This window comes from Euprymna scolopes, chromosome 12 (genome assembly GCF_053919585.1).
Source record: "Euprymna scolopes isolate OS-2025 chromosome 12, ASM5391958v1, whole genome shotgun sequence".
Lineage (NCBI taxonomy): Eukaryota > Metazoa > Mollusca > Cephalopoda > Sepiida > Sepiolidae > Euprymna > Euprymna scolopes.
The window spans coordinates 12,728,681-12,740,679 of NC_136493.1; the positions used below are offsets into that span (position 1 = coordinate 12,728,681).

The 11,999-nt window shown below is 31.9% G+C and overlaps 1 protein-coding gene across 1 annotated transcript in view; it reads right to left on the bottom strand.

The window, feature by feature from the left end:
- The window catches only part of LOC145291193 (solute carrier family 23 member 1-like), a 182,140-nt gene extending 177,955 nt beyond the window's left edge, over positions 1–4,185 (bottom strand). Inside the window, exon 1 of the mRNA XM_080136771.1 lies at positions 3,715–4,185. Coding sequence (XP_079992897.1) covers positions 3,715–3,768 — 54 coding nt within the window. The 5' untranslated portion in view covers positions 3,769–4,185. The remainder of the gene's footprint in view (positions 1–3,714) is intronic.
- Between the last annotated feature and the right edge of the window lie 7,814 nt (positions 4,186–11,999).

An 11,999-nucleotide genomic window follows, 5' to 3' on the forward strand; every position in this document is an offset into this window, starting at 1 on the left:
CACACTGACAGGAAAAATCAAACTTATGCACATATTAACTTCTAGCTCGTAGTTTTTCTTGGCAATTATGCACGGCTGTCACGGAAGGACGTTGTTTTTATTATTTTAGTTTGAAGAGCTCATATCAGAAGGGGAGGCAATACAATTTTGAAGGGGAGACAATTCAAGAAATCTCTAAACTTTTCTATATGATTTCTCCGAAAATGGCTGTATAAATACATTGGATTGAATTGGAGTCAATATCTTTTGTTAAGAAAATTGAAAATTTGAAAAATGAATAAATAAATGAATAAATAAATAAATCCTGTGTTATTAGAATTTCTTAATTTTATTTTAATTCTTTCTAAATTTTCTTTCTTTTTTTTTTTTAAACTTTCTAAAAACAAAACAAAACAAAAAAATCACTTACTTTGTGTAAATTGATTTTGTAAAAACGTCTATTTTCTTATTTTTATTTTAATTCAATAAATGTTTGGATAATTCATTGATCAACAACAATTTATTTTAGTTGATTTAGGGCAAATCTGATGCGCTAAATCCAAAAATCACATTAGTTTTGCTCAGTACAGCAGTTTTCCACAGAGAAAGTCAGAAAACTGACATTTTGATTATAATATTGGCAGGGACATGCATGTTTGTCAATTCCATTTTCATTTTTGGTAGAATCTGTTCACTTTTTCGAGTCTGACTAAAGCTTTCTTTCGATTGCATTTTTTGCTACAAACTTGTTGCACAAACTTTTTGTGTGATTGAAAACCTTTTAATATCATTTTGAAAAGAATATTGAAAAGTTGTCCTTTTTACATATGCAGTCCTGACTTTATTTTTTAAAAATATTTCAGTATTTCAATATGAAGTACTCTCACGACTTTCATTACACAACATACAAATCAACTTATACAGAAATATTACTTTTATCTTCTTCCTTATTTACCATCCAAGAGAATACAAATTGACACCCACCTAAAAAGACCTGTTTGCTTATTCATTATTTATCACCCAAGTAAGTTCCTTGTTTACTCTTAATAAAGGACGAAATCATCTTCATTTGAACCGAGAAAATATTAGCAAATATTTATAAATATTTGCTAATATTTTCTCTCCTCTGATGAGATGGTAGACATCGGAACCCTATAGGTTAAGGAGATTAATTTTCTAAAGTATTCTTTGTCTTGCTTAGAATAATAAAAATCTTTGATATGAAACTCAACCACTTTCAATAAGGATTTTTTTTTTGGAATTCATTGAATCACAATTTAATTTATTTGCTCTATCTTGCATATCGAGTAATTTTTATTTAGATGGGATAACTTATAGAATATTACCACCAGTAATATTTTGTAAATCTTATAATCGTAGGTTTCCATACCAACTGATTGTTAAATAAAAAATATTCTGAAGAATATATATATATATATATATATATATATATATATATATATATATATATATATATATATATATATATATTATTTTTAAAATGTAATTATCCATTCCAAAAATAATATATATATACCGCTCTCCATGTGGGGGTACCAAATTGGTTAAAAGGGAAAATTATTCCCAACTCGCATTTAGGTAAAAATGCACTTTCGTAAATGATTGAATTAATTTAAAACATATCGCTAAAACCAAAACACAACAACATCTCTCCCTCTCTCTCTCTCTCTCTCTCTCTCTCTCTCTCTCTCTCCATATATATATATATATATATATATATATATATATATATATATGCATTTTATTTATTTTTTACATAAACATTTAGTTATCGCTACACAGTCGTGACTATGTTTCGATCAACTATTTATAAATAACTAGAAACATTCCCAAGCAATGCTGCTTTACCCTTGGGATCAACAATTGTCGGGGTTTTCCCAACTATAGACGGTAACAAAATAATGTGTCGTCGACAAGAAAACGGGAATACAACACAAATGAAAATTGCTATGAAGAAAACTTGTATTCATTAGGAAACATGAGGAAGAAAGAATGTTTCCTTGCAAAAGCAGTCGCGTTTTGTGGAACTTATCTGTGGGATTCGTCCTGTTAACGATGTTTCCTCCCCGTGAAGTTTTGGCCAGGTTGAGAAAAAAAGGGAGCGTTGATTTCTTTGGTGCTGCAATTGCTGTCGGAACTCCTCACGTATCTGGTAAAAATGGCAATGAGAGCTGACAGACACGTATTGTCTTCGATGCCCGACAAGCAAAAGAGGTGGAGAATTCGAAAAAACCGCTCTCATAGTGTTGGAGAGGAATCTAAAAAGGAAACCTATGATTGGTTGGTTTTCATCCAATCACAGGGGACCTTGTTAGTGACTCCTTAATAATTCCTATGCAATCGAAATCTTGAAAATTTGAGTGAAAAATTACAGTTGGAAAGGTAAAGATGGTTTGAATATCGTTTGTTTCGTTTTGAAACATGTCTTTGCTTATGTGCTCAGCATAAAAGGTGCTTAACTAGTTTTATTTGACGTGTCCGCAATGATCCACCGTCAACTGTTGAATATAGTTCTCAAAACAAAACAAATAACTTTATTTCACTTGAATTCGTATGATTGATATCTCTTTAAGATTCAAATTTCTTTTCATATCATACATGAGACCTGGATATTTGGTCTGTTTCTCCCTTTCAGACCCCCATCATTAGGGATACTCACTTCAATCAAGGTTGCCACTCTCTTTGACTTATTCCATATAACTATATCAGTTTTCACAGAAGCATTTTCAAGGTAGGTGGCTACATATGCTTCGCGTTGTTTAAGTAGTGTCCAGTATGATTCAGTTATGCTTGGGATATGGCTATGCTGGGTGGTCAATTTTCCTTTTACTTTTTTGCGTTTGTGTTGAATTTTCGTGCCAGCTTGATGTTTTATTTTAGTATATATATATATATATATATATATATATATATATATATATATATATATATTGAATCCCCGAAATAGTGTTTCATGGTAAACAACTGATGATCCCTTGAATTACCATTAGTACTATAGTGAATTCGACAGAGCAATTGATACAGTAATTTACTTGCCTCCCCACGACTTACTGACTAAATAGTTTTCTAACGAATGATAAAAAATAAAAATTGAATACACTTTTAATAGTTTTATGTATATATATATATATATATATATATATATATATATATATATATATATGTATATATACAATTATACAATACAATAATACACAAAAATCGAAAGAACAAATTCTTGTGAAATCAAAAAAGTATCATTGGGATCTATGTTTCTCACATTGGCCGTATTTTTATAGATTCATTTTTTTTTTAATTCAATTTTATTTTAATAGGATTTTAAAAGTAACACGTACTTATTACGGTATCGTTTGAATTATTCATTGAACTAAATTGTTATAACGCTACAACTAATTGTTTTTTATGCATATTTTAATTTCTATTCATAAAATTATTGAATGTAAAAAGCAACGAAAACTTTCAATCTTTTAATTAAATGAAGATTTGCTGAGAATTTGTAAAGTCAATTCAAATGCAGAAGTTTAAATGTAAACAGATATTTGCTCAACTCCCCACAATCCCCCGTTAGACACGATCTCAAACAGTAGTCCCCATATGCCAAGTAGCAATATAATTTGTTTGGAATTAAAAAGAGTAAAAAAAAAAAACTTTATTATTTGACAAATTAACTGGTTTCAATTATAATATATAGAAAGAACAAGATAAATCACTTACGTCATCGAGTGTTTTGATTGGTTTCAACATAGAAGTTTGTTCTGATGCCGCCATTTTTCGACACTATCGTTCGTAATAATATTTTCGATTTAAACGCAGTTAAAGTTCCTCGTTATTTGATCGTCGTTTGCGAATCTGCTCCTCGGCTTTCGTCTTCACTCTTATCTACATTAACCTTACGCTGTGCATTTCTTAAAACATGTCTCCGCTTCTCGTGGTTTCATATATCAAGATGGCGAAGGTGGCAGTTAAAGTCACAGATGTTGCTGTGCATTTTGTTTAGTGGTAAAGACTGAACTCATTTCCGTGTTTTACAAACTAATACCCACAATAAAAAGAAATGAAGAAACAAAACCAAAAAAAAAAATGTAGTGATGTATGTAGGCGGTGTTATATGTCAAGATATCTTATATGGCCGATAAGGTTTTAGGTAAAGATATGCCTTTACATTTCGGTTTACTTGAGCATATTAAATTATTTTCTGAATGCAGCAGAAAAAAAAAATCCCCAACATGAAAAGAAAGTATGAGAAAAAAACAATAAGGAAAAATACCCTCAACAGAAAAAAAAAAGAATAAGAAAAACACCCTCCACAGAAAAGAAAGAATAAGAAAAATACCCCTCATAGAAGAAAGAATAAGAAAAATACTCTTCACGGTAAAGAAAAAAGAAAGAAAAATACCCTCCATAAAAATAGGAATTATAAAAAAATACCCCCTCAGAAAAGATAGAATGTTAAAAAAAATACCATCCGCAAAAAAATCGAATGGGAAAAGATACTCTCTATTTATATAGGTCATAAACTGGAACTCTATATTGGAACTGAAAATTGCCTTAATTTAGATAAGCAACGACAAAAATATATGTCCTATCAGAACAGATACTACACTTTACTTTTAATCAGAAGACACAGGAACGATGAGTCTGACAATTTATTACTATGTCTTACAAGGAGAAACTAAAAGACTTGAGCTCAGTCTAGCACCTCTGTGCAAAATTCCGATAAAAATAAGAGGGCTATTTATTGTTTGATTCATTGTTTCTACAAATATGCTATTAAATTAGAAGAAGAAGAAATAATAATAATAATAATAATAATAATAATAATAATAATAAAAAAAAAAAAAAAAAAACTTTACGAGACTTAATAGGAAATGTAAAAAATAATACAGACAGGAGAAAGAAGGGGAGAGAAAGTGAAAGAGAGAGAGGGAGAGAGAGAAAAGGGGAGAGGGAAGGGGAAAGGGGGGGAGAGAGAAAGGCATACAGGAAGAAAGCGGGAATCATAATACCAACTCGTATATGCTATATTTAATGCATCTTTTTTTACTTTTACTTAAAAGAATAGTTACAACTTTTTTTTTTACTTTTATTTAAAAGATATGTTCTGTAGACGAAGTATCCTATTTCAGCTAAGTTAATTATATATATAAGTAAACAAAAACGAACATAACAAGAACGAGTAGCGAAAGTATATATATATACGAGCAAACAGTTAATAAAACATGTTAAAACACTTTGAAATGAGTTAAAAACATATTTAATCTGAAAAGGAAACACTATATAAGTGGATATATATATATATATATATATATATATATATATATATATATATATATATATATATACTAGCAGGGGTGCCCGGCGTTGCTCGGGTGTTTGGAGGTGTATGCTGTGCAAAAAAAGCAAAAAAACAAAAAAAATGGTTAATTTTTTAAAACTTTGACCCCTATTATGACCCCTTAAAATTTATTGTTTCGGGCTCAAATCACTTTATTAAGTTAGATCCATGTTCAAGGAACCTAAATCTAAAATTTCAAGTGTCTAGACCCAAAATTGTCGGAGGAGTTTGGTAGAGTTCTTAAAGGTCAAATCGTTGAAATTTGACCCCTTAACAGCCAAATTTCTGTCATCTCAGTACCCGGTATTTCAAATTTCGAGTCTATAGACTAAAAATTGACAGAGTTATTGCGTAGGGAAATGTACACAGACAGACAGACACACAGACACACAGACAGACAGACAGACACGTTCACTTTTATATATATATATATATATATATATATATATATATATATATATATATATATATAGTAATTTATAAAATATATATGGCGATTAAGCTACACTGAATATTCCGCGTTTCATCCACTCTATGATTCGTCAGGCTTATGCGCATAAGTCTAACTACGTATTGAGTACTTTTGAAGTAAATAATTAAAGTTTACGTATAAATTTATACATTTGTATATGAATTTTATGTGAGTAAATGAAGTATATATATATATATATATATATATATATATGTGTGTGTGTGTGTGTGTGTGTGTGTGTGTGATATCTAAGTTTCAAAAAGTATCCAACACAAAGAAAAAAATAATATTAGTTTTTAGTAATATAACCTTTACTCGCTATAACAGCTTCCAAACGTTTGGGATTCCTTACAAGATTGTTACAAATGTTAACTGGAATTTTATCCTACTCTTCTTGGCAGATTCGTTTAAGTTCTCTCAGATTCCTCGAATCTCTCTTTTGTACAATCAACTTCAACTCTCGCCACAGATTTTCAATTGATTTGAGGTCAGGTGATTGAATTGAGCATCTTAATACCTTTATTTCCTTCTCCCGAAACCATGCAGTAGTTGTCTTAACCGTGTTCTTGGGATCGTTGTCTTGCTGGAATATCCAACCATTAGGCAAGTTCAAATCCTCTGCAGACTTCAAGAGATTGTCGTCAAGTATAGCCCGATACATTTGAGAATACATTTTTCCTTCTATGATGTGAAGTTTTCCAGGGTCAGCTGAAGAGAAACAACCTCAAACCATTATACTTCCGCCTCCAAACTTCACTGTAGGGATGGTATTCTTTGGGTCAAACGCTGAGTTCTTCTGTCTCCAGACATGTCGTACACTATTTCGACCAAATAACTCAATTTTCGTTTTGTCTGACCATAATATTTTATCCCCCAAACTTGAAGGTTTCTCCAAATGTTCTTTGGCAATTTAAAACGATTCTTAATATGAATTGGCTTTAACAGAGGAGGTTTTTTTTTAAAGTTTCCACGATTGGAATCCTTTCTTTCGAAGCACTGTCCTAATTGTAGTCTTTCATACATATACCCCAGATGCTTCTAATATTTTCTTGAGTTCAGAACGAGTTATTCGCGGATCTTTCTTCACTTCACGCACCAAAAGTCGAGCCATACGGTTAGACAGAAGTGGTTATCATGATTGGAAAAACGATATAAGAAGAAGAAGAAGAAGAAAAAGAAGAAGAAGAACATATATATATATATATATATATATATATATATATATATATATATATATATATATATATATGGGAGCCAAGAAGAATTCGAAAAAATTCTTTAAGAGGAGAATTATCGACAATTGAGGTTGTGCTTATATAGAAGAGAAAGAATAACAGAACGAAAATATAAAAAAATATATACTAATGCATAGAAATTTAATCGTTAATTCACCTTCTCTCATCTTCTGATGAGAAGCATTAGGCTTCGAAATACTTAGGTATAAAGAGCATATTTATCCTACCCCTAATGGATGTAATGTCCCTATTTGATCAACGATTCAAGTTATATGCATTAGTATTAATATTTTTATATTATATATTATATATTATTATATATACGGCACAATCAGGTTGACGTACTAGTTCTCGCCAGATCACCGAAGTTAAGCAACGATGAACCTGGCTAGTACCAGATGTACCGCAAAGAGTCGTAGAAAGTTCCAGGTTTGTATCTGAGGGCGCGGTTAACTCACTGGGGGAGATGTAATCCCGAATCAATAACAGAAATTAACGGGAAACTACCGTCTTTGCTTGTCTTCCCGAGATTAGCATGGCTCTACAATTTGGGGAGCCTCCACTCCCCACACATATATGGATATAGAGAAAGATAATTCACGTCATCAATTCATTTCAACATAGAAAGTTATGCTGATTCTACCATTTTTGACGATCTCTTGTAATTTCCATTCAAAAATGGCCAATGCCTCCAGCAGCTGGTCGTCACATGTGAACCAGATCTTCAATTCTGCTTTCCTCTTCGCTTTTTTCTACAACAGATTATGAAATGGGTTGTGCTCTTTCTTAAAAAAATATCCGCTTCTCGTGGTATTTGATATCAAGATAAACTTGATAGATAATTGTGGCGGTTATGGCACCAGATGTTAACGCACACTTTAGCTTAGTGGTTGAAGTTGAAAGTAATTTCCGCAAACAAACAAAAATCACTATAAAAAGAATAAACAAATAAAGGGAGAAAAAAGGAAAAAAGTGGTGCTGGAGTGGTGTTATATGCCATGATGATTTATATGGCCGATAGGGTTCTAGGTGTGGAAGTTGGTTTACACCGACTTGTTAATATAAAACTACTTTCTGGATGTTGAAGTAAAATATATTCCCTGATAAAAAAAGTATAGGAAAATACCCTAAAGAAAGAATTAAAAAAATACTCTCAACCAAAAAAGGAATAATAAAACATACACCATACAAACAAAGAAAGGTTAAGGAAAATAACCTAAAAATAATAAGAAAACGAAAATACATCCCCCTAAAGAGAAAGTACGAGAAAAAAAGTATCCCCCACAAAAGTGAAAGTACGAGAAAAAAGTATCCTCCACAAAAGAGAAAGTACGAGAAAAAAGTATCTTCCACAAAAGAGAAAATACGAGAAAAAAGTATCCCCACAAAAGAGAAAGTACGAGAAAAAAGTATCCTACACAAAAGAGAAAGCACGAGAAAAAAGTATCCTCCACAAAAGAGAAAGTACGAGAAAAAGGTATCCTCCACAAAAGAGAAAGTACAAGAAAAAAGTATCTTCCACAAAAGAGAAAGTACGAGAAAAAAGTATCCTCCACAAAAGAGAAAGTACGAGAAAAAAGTATCCTCCACAAAAGAGAAAGTACGAGAAAAAAGTATCCTCCACAAAAGAGAAAGTACGAGAAAAAGGTATCCTCCACAAAAGAGAAAGTACAAGAAAAAAGTATCTTCCACAAAAGAGAAAGTACGAGAAAAAAGTATCCTCCACAAAAGAGAAAGTACGAGAAAAAAGTATCTTCCACAAAAGAGAAAGTACGAGAAAAAAGTATCCTCCACAAAAGAGAAAGTACGAGAAAAAAGTATCCTCCACAAAAGAGAAAGTACGAGAAAAAAGTATCTTCCACAAAAGAGAAAGTATGAGAAAAAAGTATCTTCCACAAAAGAGAAAGTACGAGAAAAAAGTATCCTCCACAAAAGAGAAAGTACGAGAAAAAGTATCCTCCACAAAAGAGAAAGTACGAGAAAAAAGTATCTTCCACAAAAGAGAAAGTACGAGAAAAAAGTATCCTCCACAAAAGAGAAAGTACGAGAAAAAAGTATCTTCCACAAAAGAGAAAGTACGAGAAAAAAGTATCTTCCACAAAAGAGAAAGTACGAGAAAAAAGTATCTTCCACAAAAGAGAAAGTACGAGAAAAAATTATTCTCGACAAAAGAGAAAGTACGAGAAAAAAGTATCTTCCACAAAAGAGAAAGTACGAGAAAAAAGTATCTTCCACAAAAGTGAAAGTACGAGAAAAAAGTATCCTCCACAAAAGAGAAAGTACGAGAAAAAAGTATCTTCCACAAAAGAGAAAGTACAAGAAAAAAGTATCCTCCACAAAAGAGAAAGTACGAGAAAAAAGTATCTTCCACAAAAGAGAAAGTACGAGAAAAAAGTATCTTCCACAGAAGAGAAAGTATGAGAAAAAAGTATCCTCCACAAAAGAGAAAGTACGAGAAAAAAGTATCCCCCACAAAAGAGAAAGTACGAGAAAAAAGTATCTTCCACAAAAGAGAAAGTACGAGAAAAAAGTATCCTCCACAAAAGAGAAAGTACGAGAAAAAAGTATCCTCCACAAAAGAGAAAGTACGAGGAAAAAGTATCCTCCACAAAAGAGAAAGTACGAGAAAAAAGTAACCTCCACAAAAGAGAAAGTACGAGAAAAAAGTATCCTCCACAAAAGAGAAAGTACGAGAAAAAAGTATCCTCCACAAAAGAGAAAGTACGAGAAAAAAGTATCTTCCACAAAAGAGAAAGTACGAGAAAAAAGTATCCTCCACAAAAGAGAAAGTACGAGAAAAAAGTATCCTCCACAAAAGAGAAAGTACGAGAAAAAAGTATCCTCCACAAAAGAGAAAGTACGAGAAAAAGTATCCTCCACAAAAGAGAAAGTACGAGAAAAAAGTATCTTCCACAAAAGAGAAAGTACGAGAAAAAATTATTCTCGACAAAAGAGAAAGTACGAGAAAAAAGTATCTTCCACAAAAGAGAAAGTACAAGAAAAAAGTATCTTCCACAAAAGAGAAAGTACGAGAAAAAAGAATCTTCCACAAAAGAGAAAGTACAAGAAAAAAGTATCCTCCACAAAAGAGAAAGTACGAGAAAAAAGTATCTTCCACAAAAGAGAAAGTACGAGAAAAAAGTATCTTCCACAGAAGAGAAAGTATGAGAAAAAAGTATCCTCCACAAAAGAGAAAGTACGAGAAAAAAGTATCCCCCACAAAAGAGAAAGTACGAGAAAAAAGTATCTTCCACAAAAGAGAAAGTACGAGAAAAAAGAATCTTCCACAAAAGAGAAAGTACAAGAAAAAAGTATCCTCCACAAAAGAGAAAGTACGAGAAAAAAGTATCTTCCACAAAAGAGAAAGTACGAGAAAAAAGTATCTTCCACAGAAGAGAAAGTATGAGAAAAAAGTATCCTCCACAAAAGAGAAAGTACGAGAAAAAAGTATCCCCCACAAAAGAGAAAGTACGAGAAAAAAGTATCTTCCACAAAAGAGAAAGTACGAGAAAAAAGTATCCTCCACAAAAGAGAAAGTACGAGAAAAAAGTATCCTCCACAAAAGAGAAAGTACGAGGAAAAAGTATCCTCCACAAAAGAGAAAGTACGAGAAAAAAGTAACCTCCACAAAAGAGAAAGTACGAGAAAAAAGTATCCTCCACAAAAGAGAAAGTACGAGAAAAAAGTATCCTCCACAAAAGAGAAAGTACGAGAAAAAAGTATTCTCCACAAAAGAGAAAGTACGAGAAAAAAGTATCCTCCACAAAAGAGAAAGTACGAGAAAAAAGTATCCTCCACAAAAGAGAAAGTACGAGAAAAAAGTATCCTCCACAAAAGAGAAAGTACGAGAAAAAGTATCTTCCACAAAAGAGAAAGTACGAGAAAAAAGTATCCTCCACAAAAGAGAAAGTACGAGAAAAAAGTATCCTCCACAAAAGAGAAAGTACGAGAAAAAAAGTATCTTCCACAGAAGAGAAAGTATGAGAAAAAAGTATCCTCCACAAAAGAGAAAGTACGAGAAAAAAGTATCCTCCACAAAAGAGAAAGTACGAGAAAAAAGTATCCTCCACAAAAGAGAAAGTACGAGAAAAAAGTATCCTCCACAAAAGAGAAAGTACAAGAAAAAGTATTCCCCACAAAAGAGAAAGTACGAGAAAAAAGTATCTTCCACGAAAGATAAAGTGCGAGAAAAAAGTATCTTCCACAAAAGAGAAAGTACGAGAAAAAAGTATCTTCCGCAAAAGAGAAAGTGCGAGAAAAAAGTATCTTCCACAAAAGAGAAAGTGCGAGAAAAAAGTAACCTCCACAAAAGAGAAAGTACAAGAAAAAAGTATCCTCCACAAAAGAGAAAGTACGAGAAAAACGTATCTTCCACAAAAGAGAAAGTGCGAGAAAAAAGTATCTTCCGCAAAAGAGAAAGTACGAGAAAAAAGTATCTTCCACAAAAGAGAAAGTACGAGAAAAAAGTATCTTCCACAAAAGAGAAATACGAGAAAAAAGTATCCTCCACAAAAGAGAAAGTACGAGAAAAAAGTATCCTCCACAAAAGAGAAAGTACGAGAAAAAAGTATCCTCCACAAAAGAGAAAGTACGAGAAAAAGGTAACCTCCACAAAAGAGAAAGTACGAGAAAAAAGTATCCTCCACAAAAGAGAAAGTATGAGAAAAACACTCTAAAAAGTATAAAAGAAAAAGAAAAGTAAATTGTTATTACTTAAGTAATAAATTTAAATTGAAAGTAAATTCAACACTACAGTCAAATCTCGCTAGTATGTCATTCGTCGGGACTGGGCAAAATTGCCAGAGTAACTAGAGTGGCATAGTAACTAGTGTTTATGAAAACGGCCTTATTTTCTCAAATAAAAACACGTGTCGACTAAATCTGAAAAAATAAATTAATAAAAAAAAAATAAAATAAAAAAAATTGAACTCGAAAACACAACACACACAATAGTGAC